This window comes from Palaemon carinicauda, chromosome 8 (genome assembly GCF_036898095.1).
Source record: "Palaemon carinicauda isolate YSFRI2023 chromosome 8, ASM3689809v2, whole genome shotgun sequence".
Taxonomy (NCBI): Eukaryota; Metazoa; Arthropoda; class Malacostraca; order Decapoda; family Palaemonidae; genus Palaemon; species Palaemon carinicauda.
The window spans coordinates 147,474,284-147,486,783 of NC_090732.1; the positions used below are offsets into that span (position 1 = coordinate 147,474,284).

Genomic DNA, 12,500 nt, shown 5'->3' on the forward strand with positions numbered 1-12,500 from the left:
TATTAAAATAGATTGATTCGTTAGATAGTTGCTTGAGGAATTTTTGGGTCTTCAAAATCATGTTTTGGAAGGAATTTTTCCTGAATATTTTTCGTGTGCTGTAAAATATGGAACCATATTCTTATTCTAACTTTAACTGTTAAACCAGACAATTTGTAATAATGTCCAATCATCCGAATTTTTAATAATGTCCAACCATCCAATTTTTTGTTCAGAATCACACCCAGGAACGCATGCATATATATATATATATATATATATATATATATATATATATATATATATATATATATATATATATATATATATGTGTGTGTGTGTGTGTGTGTATGTATATATATATATGTGTGTGTGTGTGTGTGTGTGTGTGTCTGCAAAACACTTGGATGATTTAGCCTTAATTTTATGACTTTTTATAACATAAGTGAAATTCCATTCCTCAAAGATCAATCCTATCTTTAGTGAAGAAAGCGGTAGCCCGTTCCACTGGCCACCTTAAGTTGAAAAGCTGTCCAGCCATAGTTGCGAACAATGATATACTGTATAGAAATGTAGATTTCTAATACGAATAATTGTGGATTTTGCAAGTTTTTTGGCATTATACCCTTCAGGGACCTAGATACGGCAAATATCCTTTAATGCCACCTAAATGCTTAGATTATAAAATCCTCTGATTGTTTTTTCTTTATTTCAGTGATTGATCACAGCGGACCGAGTTTCTAGGCGACGATGGAATTCTTGATTATATGTAATTTCCAAGCTATCTAACTATTATATTATGGAGAAAATATTAAAAGGATCACATCGAGATGAATACGTTTGAAAATTGAAGTATTATTACTGAGAATTGGCATTTCATTGAAAGATGCTTGAAAGAAATACAAATGATATTCATGAGAACCTATGACACTTAATAAAAATGCAATTTAAAATTCTTGTTTTATTTTCTAAACAATTGGAGTGAAAAAATATAACCTTTTTACAAAGAAATTTATTGGTTGCTCGAAGTCAAAGTCAATTTCTCAATTTTCATGACAGGAACTTTCTTGGAAGGAAGTTTCCTACCACTACAGACAATTTATCTTTGTAGATTCTACTTTTATATATATTTTTTTTTCATTATTTAACATATATTTTTCTCTACAAGGGCGATATAGATAAACTATCATTTGCATCTTCTTTCGAAATAAAAAATTAAGGTCATCGATAAACATTACTAAATCTGTACACTTTTTTTGTCATTGTAACTTTGGAATTACATATCCTGTCCTTTTTTTGAGGTATATAATTAGTCTTCTAACTGAACTCTTACATTTTTGCATTGCACATTATTCACTCCCTCCACATTTCAGATCTGCCAATTTTGTTATCAGATTTCTCTAGGTTCACATACCTCAACATAAAATATGGTATAATAGCTTAGCTTGTAGCTTTCACTCAGTAGCATTACTGTATTACGTTCCATAATTAAAGCAATAATCAACACATTATCAGTTACACTTAATCATGACATGCTTTTATAATGCTTAATATTTCCCCTTTCCCTTATCCTTAAGTAAACAGAATAATTTACTTCCTACATATAACTTTTAGCCCTCTTGCTCATCCAGAAACTGTAAATATAGATCTACGTATCAATTCCTAAATTACAAATATAATGTAAAATGTAATAATTGATCATATCTATTTATATGTCTCTTTGCATCTTTAAGTTTCTATGTATTTCCTTGAAGTTTTATTTCAAGGGATTTTAAGATAATTTCAAACTCCATAGAGACAGATGAATTCATACCTCCACTACGTCTGAATAATCCATAGTTTCCATTCATTTTGCATCTGACGCTGAAGTTACTCCCTCGTCCATATACCACAATTATGCCACCTTCATATCATTCTCTCTGAACCAGAACCTTCACACATGGAGTTTCTTTCCTGCATGTATAGGAGATACTTTTCACTTGACAACATTACCTACTTGGTGAGCTGTAAGAGGTCTTTCCCTCCTATACAATATCTTTCTTTCTGGATAGATTCCAACAAGAGAAAACTTGATTTTCTTTTCTCTTGCTCTGGTCCACTTTTTTGAGGCGAGAAAGATTATTTTATTAACTTTTTTCTCATACAATCCTCTCGCACAGATTCTCGATGAAGCTTTTGACATGAATTTGACTTGGGTATATTTCACAAGATAACTTATTCTTTTGCTCTGCAACGACATTCTTTTCCAACTACTCTCATCCCCTGAACCCTTGATAAAGTAACTGATAGCCTAGATAGATTGCAAAATAATAGCTTTAACCTATTAGATCTCTTAGAGGCAAAAAACCATTATTACTCCCAGCCATCCTGAGGCACTGATGCCTATTCTTCTCTTTCTCATAAAGAATGAGAGCCTTCATTTGCTTTACAGCCTTTTTGTGATAGCCTGTGTCTACCTTGTACCAACCGTGTGTCACACGATCTTACTTAGTTCATTTTGTGTATATATTATGCTAGTACCTTCGCTCTTCCCTAGCCCTAGAATGAACCAGATTAAACATGTCTGCTTTTTTCCTCTGTAACATTGTCTGTTTTTCAAACATGAAATTTCTTGTTGCTTTGAGCTTTTGTATATAAAGGAGAGTGTTTTATAATAAATTTACTCAGTTGCTTGCATCCTGCCTTTGAGTCACAACCTTCTCTCGGCCCGTCACAACCTTCCACATTGCATATCTGTTTGTAGTAATCTACTTTATGAAAAGGATGTATATTTAAAAGCACTGAGAACAGTCAGGCCCTTTCCACCAGTCAGGCCCTTTCCACGGGTGCTGTCTGTTGTCCTATAAACAAAGCTGATCTGGGTCTCTCTATAACAAGAAACTTACTGTGAGAGAAATAACCCCTTTTTTACGAATATGCAGTTGTTTGGATATTCATTTCGACAGATTTGTCTAGATGTAGGATGTTTGAGAATCATCTCATTGAGCAAACCCAGCCAATTCAGCATACTTGTATTGTTTTTAACTTAAATGTTGTTTGTAGATAGGCAAAGCTGACAGATATTGGGATCCTCTGCGGATTCCGAAATATAAATAGCCTTCTTCTATGGATTCTCCCTCATGATATAATTATATTGACTTATTAGTTCTATCTATGCATACTAAGATACTATTTTCTGTCCCGTCATTTGATGAATTGTAAGAAACTTGACACAAATGTTTCATTAGCGTACCTTCTTATGCGCTGGTACTAGTCCTTAAGTATACCAAAGCTCGCAACCCAAAAAGGTAGTTTTGACAAAAATACAGGTATTGTTTGTTCCCCACATGGCTCATTCCTCACCAGAATCCTGTAAGAAAGTGGAGATCTTAAATAATGGCTACTTTTATTTTGGAAAAAAGATTTACTGTTTGTTCCCCCAAGTCCCTCCTCCGTCCCTAGAATCCTGTAGGAAAGTGGATATCCTAAGTAAGGGCTACTTTTATTATTTAAAGAAAAAAAAATTCTTCAGTCACACTGCAATCTTCTCGGTTAGTAGAGTTTGACTCGGCAAATGTAACAAATGAGAACCGAAAATCACCCCTACAAAGGACCCATACTTAATAAACAACTAATATTATATGGGATTTAACTCCTTATTTCTGAGGGTTCAAATATGACCACTCTTTTTTTTATTGTTAAATATATATTTTTCCATGAATGTTTTAACAATATATATTTATCAGCATTGCTTATACCTCTTTGATGTTCATGAATCATTTAATGTCTCACAGTCAGAGAACTATCTTCCTTTATATGTTATAGAAGGGTTAATTGATAATTATGTGTAATATTTATTAACATTATCCCACACTAAACTATGTCAAAATTACAATATGGTTAAACCTATGGTATGTATCTACACTAAACACTGCTTGCATATGCAACAAAACGTGTATTCTTATCCTCCTGAAACCTTTCTTGACGAATCACTTTATTTTATGTAACTTTGGCCACAAATGAAGAGTTTTTTCTTAAAATAACCATTTTTAGTTCCCCATTTCTTCGTATCATTGAAACTGTGCTGCTATTACAATTATTGTCTAAATGACCAATTGGTGCTATCATCATTATCAAGTGACTTTTTTTGGGAAAGCAGTTATCACCTACTTTCATTATGGCAATGACTCTTGTTTTTTCATGTAATGCTTTCATGTTATAGTTTTAGTAGAATATTTATGTGCCCTGGTTACGATCACTCTTATTGTACGGTCATTTACATTGGTTTTGAATAGGAAGAAGCTACTTTTAAGTTTTTTTGTAACCATGTATTGTGTTAAAGACCAGAACTGTGGTAGTTAGTGTATATAAAGGGAAAACATATCGTTTTGCGGTTCCACTAGAAATTCTGTATTTCAAAGACCGTGAAATGGCGCCATTGTACTTGCTGTTTTGGATTCTAATAGCACTTTTTTCTTTTAAAAGAAAAAAAAGTTTTGAGCCATGGAGGAGTGTACAATTCATTAATCACTTTCTCTATCAGAAATGAGACCTCCACACTGTAATGGATAACCTAGGATTCATTCTGCCAAAACAATAAGGTAAGAAACTAAGTTTAGGACACGTCTTAGGGAGGGTAGCCAGGTGGGGCAGAGATACCGATCCCGTCCTTCGTAGAGGGATCCTCAGGTTAGGTTGTTTTCCTGTGTTTGTTTCCCTAGTGATATATGGGTTTTCCGGTAAGACAATACGTCTTGAGCTTCAAATGGTGGCTAGGTTCTAATGGTAAGGGAAAATGAGAAATTAAGAATTATTATAAGACTGAAACTTCGTTTAAAACAAAAACTACTGTTAAAAAAGTTAGCCGACAAGAACAACTCCAAGAGGATATGAATACATGCATTACCGTAAATGTGGGTGAAGTTGTTAATATTTATCAATTTCATTAAGACTTGCCATGCATCTGCTAAAGGCAAGTTAAGTTTGTGCTGTATATCAAATGTTTATATAAATTTAAAACTATAACTTCCTGAAGTAAATAAGCAGCAGTTAACAAATAGATGATAGATTAGTGCCATTTATTGACATTGCATCATATAAAAGTGGGTGAATGCTTGATGAATTCAAACAGTATTTCGGTTTTCCTTTTATTGTCTTTGGTGCTTCAGCAGCGTGTTATGTTGTCACCTAGCAGACGATTATAGATACTTCTCTTTTTACAATCTTGCGATATATGATTTAAGATTAGGACACGAATTAAGTACTGGTATGTTATGATATAAAATATTGTATAGTGTTCCAATTTTGATTAATGAGGCTACATTTGATTATTATTCATGGAATAGATTTGAAAAGAAAGTCGAAGCTACCTAACACAAAGGAGTGAATATTCTAGAGGGAAATCAGCATTGTAATTTTAAGTTTTAGTGCGTTAAGACTGAAAAATTAACAACTCGAAAGATTATGAAGTTAGAAAAATTGAAATTTTGAGGGAAAGCGATCATAATGGACTCGTTTGAAAAATAGGGATTTTTTTTTTTTTTTTTTTTTTTTTTTTTTTTTTTTGTGGCTGATCCTTGTCGAAAAGTTGGCGCTATCATGTTTTAATGAAATCCAGAGTAATCTTTTAGTCTTTTAGTACGCCCTAGACATGTCCATTGTCACCCATGTTTGATTGTGTGTGTAATCTCTGGTTGGTATTTCTTCCAAATTTGACAAATTGATGATCTTTCCTTTGGGCTGCATTGCATTATTATTACTATTGTTTTTTGTTTTGTTTTTTTTGTAACACGTCATCCATGTGGGTTGGTATTGCTTCAATTGCCTAATCTAATTAATTATCTCGATCGGTCTTGTGGTTGATTGGTCATTTAAGTATTTCATTAACTGAACAACAATGAAAGTCAAAGAAAAAAGGAAAAAAACGATATCAAATGGTTTAATGTCAGATATAACATTTTGAACAATGGTGGTCTTAGGCACCATTTTAAGATTAGCAGTCCCTCAACCGAACAAACCAACTGTTCTTTAGAAGAACCGAAATAAGTGAAAACAGAACAAGAATTTCTGGATATTCCAAAAAAATACAAGAAAAGAAGATTGGCTGGGGTATTTGTAAAATTTGGGAGACTTGATATCAGTTACGAAAGGTTTGAAGAGTTGAAAGAAAAATCATGAAGCAATTGCTTGTTATAGATTTATTCACAATGAAAAGAGAAAATGCGTAATCCAGTCGACTCTGGATTTGAAAAAAAAAAAAAAATAATCCTTCAATACATTTGAGCTGGTTGAAGGCTAATGTCTGGTTTCAGTTCCGTTCATATATCGCCTAAAGGGATGCACGCCAAAATGTCAGTCGGGGTGCTCAGCTACAGCAGTAGTATCCCTAGAAAAAGCTTAAACTTATGGTCCCTCGCTAGAATTGATCTTTTCCCATGCAAATGTAAGGCGGAGGCATTACTGCTGTACTTGTCAGGTTGCTAGTGGAATGCCTTCTGTACCTCATGTGTTTACAGAAGGGAAAAAGATGAAGGGTGATTAAATTTTAACTGTGACCAGGGGAAGAAGAAGATGAGGAATTTTACAACTGATATCCCTATTCTTGTATTATGTCAAACCTAACCTTATTATTTATATTTCAGCCTCCCATAACCAACTATTAGCCATATAAGATAACTACAGAAAAGTTTATTGCTATGTACCGACACTTTGACTAAATAATTGCTTTTGTTGTTCCATCATTGTTTTGGTAGTTATTGTAAATTATCAATATCAAAATGTCTTCTGTTAAGAAACTAAATAATGTATTACACAATTTTAACGATAACCGTTCAGTGAGACTTTCAAGTTGGATAGGCGTGACTCAAGATAGTTAAGCTGGGCTTGGGTTAATATGAACTTACAATGGGATTTTCTGAACGAAACTCTTATTGTAAGTAGACGTGTATATGTATAGTATTGGAGGTACTATGCCATGTTTCTAGAAAGGCTTGAATCCATGGATTCTATAGATCTTTCTGTAAACATCCCCGTGCTGAGGCATTAATACACTGGCCCTAGACTGGAATAAGAGTATTTTTGTGGCATATTGTGTTACACTAGATTCCTTGTTAAAGCCTAACAGGCAAATCATTGGTGATCACACAGTCGTCGTCGTCTTTCCTACCATTATCCCTACATTAAGCGGCCGGTTGCATGATGTGCTTTCCCCAATGCTTTCTATCAACGACATCCTCTTCTACTAAACCTCTTCTCCGTAACATCCCTCTTAACGAGAGAATGCCTTGATGAAGTCATTGGGCTTCAGCACGGCATATCATTCCCGTGCTGAAGGCTTGTGACGGGCAAGAGGGCTCTCGAACTGGGGAATTTCTTTTCCTCAGTTTGACTCTAAATTTCTCTCATTCTTTTTCTATTACCTCTTATTGCTTATTCCTCCTTCATAATTATCAGCTGTCTCCAACCTTGCTGTCAAAACTCTTTTACCCATTTCACTGTCCAGGTTTTTTAGAGGGGACATTGTATCCATGATCGGTTTTTATTTCAAAATCAATTGTGGGAGCTGTGGTGGTCTTGCCAACTGCCCGAAAATGTTTGGACACCTAGGAGTGTCAGTATTCCCATACTGGCACGCGGAACTATCTCTTAGGAAATTTGGCCTTCGGATTCCAGGGGTTGGCGATTTTATAGAGATAGGACTCTCGGCATTCTGTCCGGTTTGCCTGCCACTATGATTAGAGTGGGGATGATTGTTTTCATGAAATGCTCTCAGTCCCATCAAGCGGGTTTGGCATACACTTGAGCCACTCTAATCATAGTGGTACCATCCCTTTGTGGTAGGGTAGGGAGTGGACATTTGGTAAGCAGCTTTCACAGGTGTCATTGGTGGAGAAATTAATTCCAGGAAAGGCTAACGGTGTCTTCTTTGGAATTTCAGACAGTCTTAATTTTTTCTCTCCCTTAAACTATATTTTTTTCCATTGTTTTTTTTTTTTCATTGTTATTATGACCCCTTCCCTCCCCCTGAAAAATAATTAATGAGTAAACTTAATATTCCCCGTACCCCTGGATCAAATGGCGAACCCCAGACACCGTTGACGACTTCTGCTTGTTTAAATAGGGAAAGCTCTGTTGACAACCTCGGCAATAAAAAGGATTCCTCCAACAATACTTTTTTGACCAGTGTTGTTAAAGACAATTTATCGGCACTGGTGGAAAATGATGCTTGTAATAACCGTAATACTTTACTCTCTGGTTCTGGCTCATTACCAGATCCAACAAAAAATCTGAAAATTCTCCACTTAAAAAACATACCAATTGGTTGTAGCTATGACATAATTCATGAAGCCTTCTGTAGATTTGGAGCAATCAAAGAAATTTTAATGGAGCTTAATGGTAGTAAAGGTTTTTGGGAAGCTTGGGTATCATTTTCAAGTTTTGAGATTGCTTTAGAAGCAAATAAAAATTTAGAGAGCATAAAAATTGACAATTGTTTGATTTCCGGGGCTTTATGTGATAAAGCACCAAGACACCTAGAGGTATATAAACCAGAAGAATGGATGGAAAAAGAAATAGAGCATAGACTTCCAGAAGTAAGAACCCCCAAGCCCCCAACATGGATAATTGCATCTGGAAAGATAGATAATTATAACTATTATAAGATGAGTAAATTTATACAAAAAAAAGTTGGTTTAATTAAAAGTAAGGATATTAGTAGATACGGTAAGCAATCTGTTTTGATTAATGCAAAATCAGATACTCAAGCTCACATGCTTTGTGGCATGAAGATTGCAGAAATTGATCCTATTAAGGATATTAAACCACATATGAGCTTCAGCTATGGTAAAGGAGTAGTTTTTGATAAAGATCTATATGAATTCTCAGAACCAGAAATTCTGGACATGTGCCCTGCTAATGTTTGGAAAGTAAGTAAGATTCCTCAAACAAGCATGGTAGTTTTAACATTTGAAACCCCTGTTATACCAGATCATATAATTATTGAGAATGAAAGAGTACGTGTTCGAGAATATAAACCTAGGCCTTTACAATGCTTTAATTGTTTCAAGTACGGTCACCCTTCCCGGTACTGCAATAATACGAAGATCTGTATTAACTGTTCTTTGTTAGAACATGGCCAATGCAACAGAGATACAACCTGTGCAAACTGTAAAGATAATCATAAACCAAATGATAAAAGATGTAGAGAATACAAGAATGAAGAAGCTGCAATCTTGAAAGCAAATGCTGAACATATAAGTGTAGGTTATGCAAAGCATTTACTCAATCGGCAACTTAATTTTGCTCGCGCGGTTAAGATGCCAACAAAAGATTATAATCCACTACCCCTTACTACCACAGGGGGACCAGTGGCAGCACCTGGCCCGTCAGGTGCATCTCCCTTAGTGGTAGTAGCCCAGCCATCTGGGTCAAGTGCTCAGGCTATAAAAGCCAGAGCACAAACCTCCAAAGAGGTCAATATGGTGTCCAACACACCAAAAGTATTGTCACCGATAGGAGCATCTCCCCTAGAGGTAGTAGCCCAGCCTTCTGGGTTAAGTGCTCGAACTGTTGAAGTTCTAGCACAATCCTCCAAGGAAGCCAATGTGGCTTCCACCACCTTAAATGTATTGTCTCAGGCAGAATCTCTACCTGATTTGATGGAGATTGGAAAACAAGATCTTCCAAAGAGGAAAAGGTCCCCATCATCCTCACCTTCATCTAAGTCAGGTAAGTGCCCTACTGCTCATGATCCTAAGGTTGACTCTTATAAAGATCCTAGAAAGAAAGAAAAGAAGAGTGGTGGCCTAGTAAAGCCTTCCATCTCCAGGCCTTACATGGCTTCATCTGAAAAGTCCCAAAAGACAAATGAGACAAAGAAAAATAATAACAAAAGATAATGTCTATCATCCAGTGGAATTGCAGAGGTCTAAGTACTAGCATTGAGCAAATAAAAACTTTAACCAGGGACTCAGACACGAAGGTAATTTGCCTACAGGAAACCAAGATCAGTGACAAACCATTTAATCCTGGACTCAATTATCATTTTTGTAGATCCCCTCCTTTGCAAGCTGCAAGAGCTCAAGGTGGTACAGGTTTTATTATTCACAAATCTGTAAAATTTGAAACAATCCCACTCAATACACCACTACAGGCATGTGCAGTTAGAACTCATATCGGGAAAAAGATTACTTTATGCTCGCTATATATTGAACCATCCTTAGAACTTTTCCTCTTAGATCATGCTGGTAATCCAAGAAGGCTTAGACTTTCTGACCTCCAAGACTTGATCAATCAGCTTCCTGCCCCTTTTATTTTAATGGGTGATTTTAATGCAAAGCATACTTTATGGGGTGGAAATGTGTGCGATAGATGGGGTAATCTTGTTGAAGAATTAATCGACAACAATGATGTAATACTAATGAATGATGGTTCTCCAACTAGGTATGATGTATTCCACAACTCTACATCAGCCATTGATTTGTCAATCTGTTCCTCATCCATTCGATTGGACTACCTTTGGTCAGTAAATGAACACCTACATGGCAGTGACCATTGGCCAATAATGTTAAATTATGTCCATAATCTTCCTTCTCAGTGTCCACCAAAATGGAAGATAGATGAGGCAGACTGGGCAGCTTATGAAAACTGTTCACACACTGATAAAGAATATGATGAATTTACATCTCCAGTGCATGCCTATCAACATCTTGAAAATATTATTGATGATAATGCTAGCAAGTTTATACCTAAAACATGCGGTTTACCTCATCGCTCTGTAGTTCCTTGGTGGAGTAAAGAATGTGCCAACGCAAGAAAAGTGACCCGAACTTGCTTCAGAAGATACTTGAGGACAAACTATTTAGCAGATAGAATAGCATATCTCAGAGCCTGTGCCAAACAAAAAAGAATTTTTAAAAAAGCAAAGAGAGCATCTTGGAAGAAATATATATCTAATATTAATACCAAAACTCCTTCAAAGGAAATATGGGGCAAGATTAGAAAACTTCAAGGTAAATTCGTCCCTAAGCCTCTACCAATATTAAGGGAAAATAATAGATATATATCTGACCCCAAAGATGTAGCAGAGGTTCTTGCTAAGCACTTTGCTCATGTATCAAGTGCTGACAACTATTCCCCAGCATTTCAACAAATTAGAGCATCAACATCTGTTGTTCCTCCCGCTTCTTCAAATACTGAAGCTTTTAACCTGCCTTTTAGTATGGAGGAGATGCAAAATGCTATCTCCAGCTCTTCTTTAACTGCCCCAGGTGAGGATGGCATCCGGTATGAAATGATATCACATCTTCCAGTGGATACCAAGGAATTTTTATTAGAAACCTTTAATGGTCTATGGGCTTCCCATACATCTCCTGATTCCTGGCATACTTCAATTGTAATTCCAGGCCACAAGTCTGGTAAAGACCCAGAACTGCCATCTAGTTATAGGCCCATATCCTTGACCAGTTGCATATGCAAACTATTTGAGAGAATGATCAACAACAGACTTGTGTGGTATCTAGAATCAAAAAATCTTTTATCTAACAGACAGTTTGGTTTTAGGAAGAACCGAAGTACTCTGGACCCTTTGCTGATGTTATCAAGGGAAATTTCAAATGCTTTTTCTAACCAAAACCAGGTGGTGGGTGTCTTTTTTGACCTCGAAAAGGCATATGACACCACCTGGAGGGGTGGTATTTTAAAGCAATTGGCCTCGTGGGGTATAGGAGGACATATGTTCTCTTTTATTGAAGAATTTTTATCAAACCGCTCCATTAAAGTGAGAGTAGGGTCAGAACTATCTTCATCCTACATGCAAGAAGAAGGTGTCCCCCAAGGCAGCGTATTGAGTGTGACCTTGTTTGCTGTTGCAATTAATAGTCTCATTAGTCACATACCTCCTGGCATACAAGGATCACTATTTGTCGATGACTTTGCAATTTATTGTAGTGGATCATCTGCACTACAAGCATGCCAAAATCTTCAAATTGCAATAAATGCTGCTTCCGCATGGGCAAATTCTCGTGGATTCATGTTTTCTCCTCAGAAGACCAAAGCCATTCGCTTTACTCGTACTCGTAAAAGGGAAGAGATCCCCACCCTTTTCTTAAATGATTGTATTTTGCCATATGAGGATAGTGTCAAGTTTCTTGGAGTCATTTTCGACAAGAAAATGACATTTGGTCCCCATATAAATGACCTATCTATCAGGGTTAAGAAGTCACTGAACATTCTGAAAGTGATATCGCATTTTGATTGGGGTGCTGATAGAACAACTTTGCTTAGAATTTATACATCTTTGTGTCTGAGCAAGTTAGACTATGCATGCCAAATATATGGGTCAGCTACAAAGACTTTACTTGGAAAACTTGATATTGTTCACAATGCTGGGCTTCGCATCTGCACAGGTGCTTACAGAACATCTCCCATTGACAGTCTCTATGTTGATTCTGGCATACCTCCCCTTTCCATTCGCAGAGAGGAGTTGAGTTTGAGGTTTTTAGCTAGGTCCCTTGCTGTGAGAAACAATCCTAACTGTAAATATG

The 12,500-nt window shown here is 36.1% G+C and overlaps 2 protein-coding genes and 1 long non-coding RNA gene across 3 annotated transcripts in view; 2 read left to right on the forward strand and 1 right to left on the reverse strand.

Moving 5' to 3' along the window:
* LOC137644753 (uncharacterized) overlaps positions 1-925 on the forward strand; it is a 2,217-nt gene extending 1,292 nt beyond the window's left edge. The window contains exon 3 of the mRNA XM_068377649.1: positions 695-925. Within this exon, the coding sequence (XP_068233750.1) occupies positions 695-697 (3 nt within the window). The 3' untranslated portion in view covers positions 698-925. The remainder of the gene's footprint in view (positions 1-694) is intronic.
* LOC137646017 (uncharacterized) overlaps positions 1-12,500 on the reverse strand; it is a 477,241-nt gene that overhangs the window by 357,730 nt on the left and 107,011 nt on the right. The window lies entirely within an intron of this gene.
* Positions 4,601-12,500, forward strand: part of LOC137645023 (uncharacterized) — a 30,007-nt gene continuing 22,107 nt past the window's right edge. Inside the window, exon 1 of the mRNA XM_068377888.1 lies at positions 4,601-4,647. The gene's annotated coding sequence lies outside the window, so the exon portion shown is untranslated. The remainder of the gene's footprint in view (positions 4,648-12,500) is intronic.